General features: G+C 44.8%; 1 protein-coding gene across 1 annotated transcript in view; it reads right to left on the bottom strand.

The window, feature by feature from the left end:
• LOC107093676 (citron Rho-interacting kinase-like) overlaps positions 1–1,919 on the bottom strand; it is a gene marked incomplete at its 5' end in the record, with an annotated part of 19,644 nt that overhangs the window by 6,762 nt on the left and 10,963 nt on the right. Inside the window, 4 exons of the mRNA XM_015388878.1 lie at positions 842–970; positions 1,044–1,152; positions 1,476–1,568; positions 1,647–1,786. Of these exons, the coding sequence (XP_015244364.1) occupies positions 842–970; positions 1,044–1,152; positions 1,476–1,568; positions 1,647–1,786 (471 nt within the window). The remainder of the gene's footprint in view (positions 1–841; positions 971–1,043; positions 1,153–1,475; positions 1,569–1,646; positions 1,787–1,919) is intronic.

Below are 1,919 nucleotides of genomic sequence, written 5' to 3'. Positions count from 1 at the left end.
TCTACAGTGAAAAGAAGGACTGGGTTATTTACTTTGGCCTTTTTGGAAACACAGGAAGGAGCAATCAGCTAAGTGAGAATTGGCTTAGTGATTGACAAAAGGTAGAATAAATAATGGATGTCTATTCTATTAACATTTCTCTATCTGTAGAATGGGTCTGTTTTATGTGTTGTCTTCTTAATTCAGAGGGCCCCTCTGCCTGTCTTTGCCTAGGGCCCCAAATTTCCTAAATCCAGCCCTGGCTGCAGGAAATGAAAAGCTCTAAAAAGAATAAACTCTGTTTCCTGAAGAAGCTGAGAGTTTCTCCAAAGCTTTGGTCGGTCTGAGAGAGTCTCTGGTATCAACTCTGTTGCAGTATTTGCACAAACATCCAAAACAATCAAAACGGCAATATTTAAGCAACAATTATTCCTTTGAATAAAAACAAACTCGTCAAATATAATATTAACATTTTATGATGAAAATATCCCTTAAAGCACATGTAGCCCCATTTTAAAATGAATTTCTGTACCAAACTGTTTCCCAAATTGCTGAAATAGTTTTTTCTTGTTACAGAGAAAAAAGTATCATAATGTTGTTTCAGCCAGCTGACCAGCAGGAAGCAGCTCTGTGAAATCAAGCTGTTTCTCATAAATTATATCATCTTTGTTTCTGCTTTTTAAAACCTTGATGTGATTTGATGTCTGCTCATATTTACCGCCATAGAGGTCATCTTCTCACCTTCAACTCGACGCTCAGAAGGAGCAGGAGACTAAACACACTTTAACCTCTCGGTTCACGTATAAAACGCTTTCAGACGGCTCCATTAAAAATGTCATGACATTGTGATGTCTGAGCTCACCATGAAAGCAGAGGAGGTACTCCTCCTTCTGCATGCTGCTGGCCACCTGCAGGATGGCGATGGGGAAGCTGTGAGAGGAGGTGGCGAACAGGGCGGATGCCAGAGACACGTCGTTCTTGTCCAGGAACTCTGCAGGGAGCGATGCAGTGTTACCCTGCAGCCTCCCGGTCAGGTGAGCCACGTGTTTTAGCAGCGCTCTTACCTTCCAGGACGTACTGCTTCATTTCAATCTCATAGAACTTGTTGGTGCCGATTATGATGCTGTAGCTGGTCAGGTGGATGCAGCTGCAGGGCTCCAAGGTTTCAATTTCCTGTCAGTCACACAAAATAGGCACGTTTAGTGGTTCCTAGAATTTCTAAAAGTAGAATGGGAGGCAGATCTTTTAGTTATCAGGCTCCTCTCCTGTGGAACCAGCCACCAGCTTTAGTCCATTTCTAAAATGTCTGTTTTTCCTCCTCAATCCAAGAACAAATGATCTAGATTTAGATTTTTTCCAGTGTTTATCCTGCAGGAGGAACCAACCTTTACTTTAACTCTTTTCTCCTTTGAAATGCTCCCTGTTGACAGCAGCTGTTCCTGCATCAGGCCTTTTATTCCTGATTAACGGCCTCTCCTCCCACAGGTCGAGCTCACCTTGCGGATGCAGTATTTGTTCAGATTCTCATTGTAGCGCAGGATGGTTATCTTGTTCGGCATGGCAGCACATATACACGGCCCGTTGTCCACCTGTAAGCAGAACGTTTCCATGTCAGTCACCCAGAACTTAGCTTCCTCCAGTGCGTCACGCAGAGGGGCGGGGCTTACCCTTCCAGCGGCGAACAGGTGGCAACCTTTCACCGTCTCAAAGATGTAGGGAGCCAGTTCGGTCTGGCTGGGCAGGTGGGACTGAGCCAGAGACTGCTTCACCCGTTTAATCTCCACCAGACACAGCGCCCTCTCATCCCCTGCAGCGCACACACACACACATGCGTTACCAACAAAGCTGAAAACAGACAGCTCCTTAGCTTCTCAATAGTTTCAGGTCCTGATGAGCTCCTAGAATTTCTAAAAGTAGAATGGGAGGCAGATCTTTTAGTT

Source organism: Cyprinodon variegatus, unplaced genomic scaffold, assembly GCF_000732505.1.
Source record: "Cyprinodon variegatus isolate N-32 unplaced genomic scaffold, C_variegatus-1.0 Scaffold440, whole genome shotgun sequence".
Lineage (NCBI taxonomy): Eukaryota > Metazoa > Chordata > Actinopteri > Cyprinodontiformes > Cyprinodontidae > Cyprinodon > Cyprinodon variegatus.
This window is presented reverse-complemented; position numbering and strand designations above follow the sequence as displayed.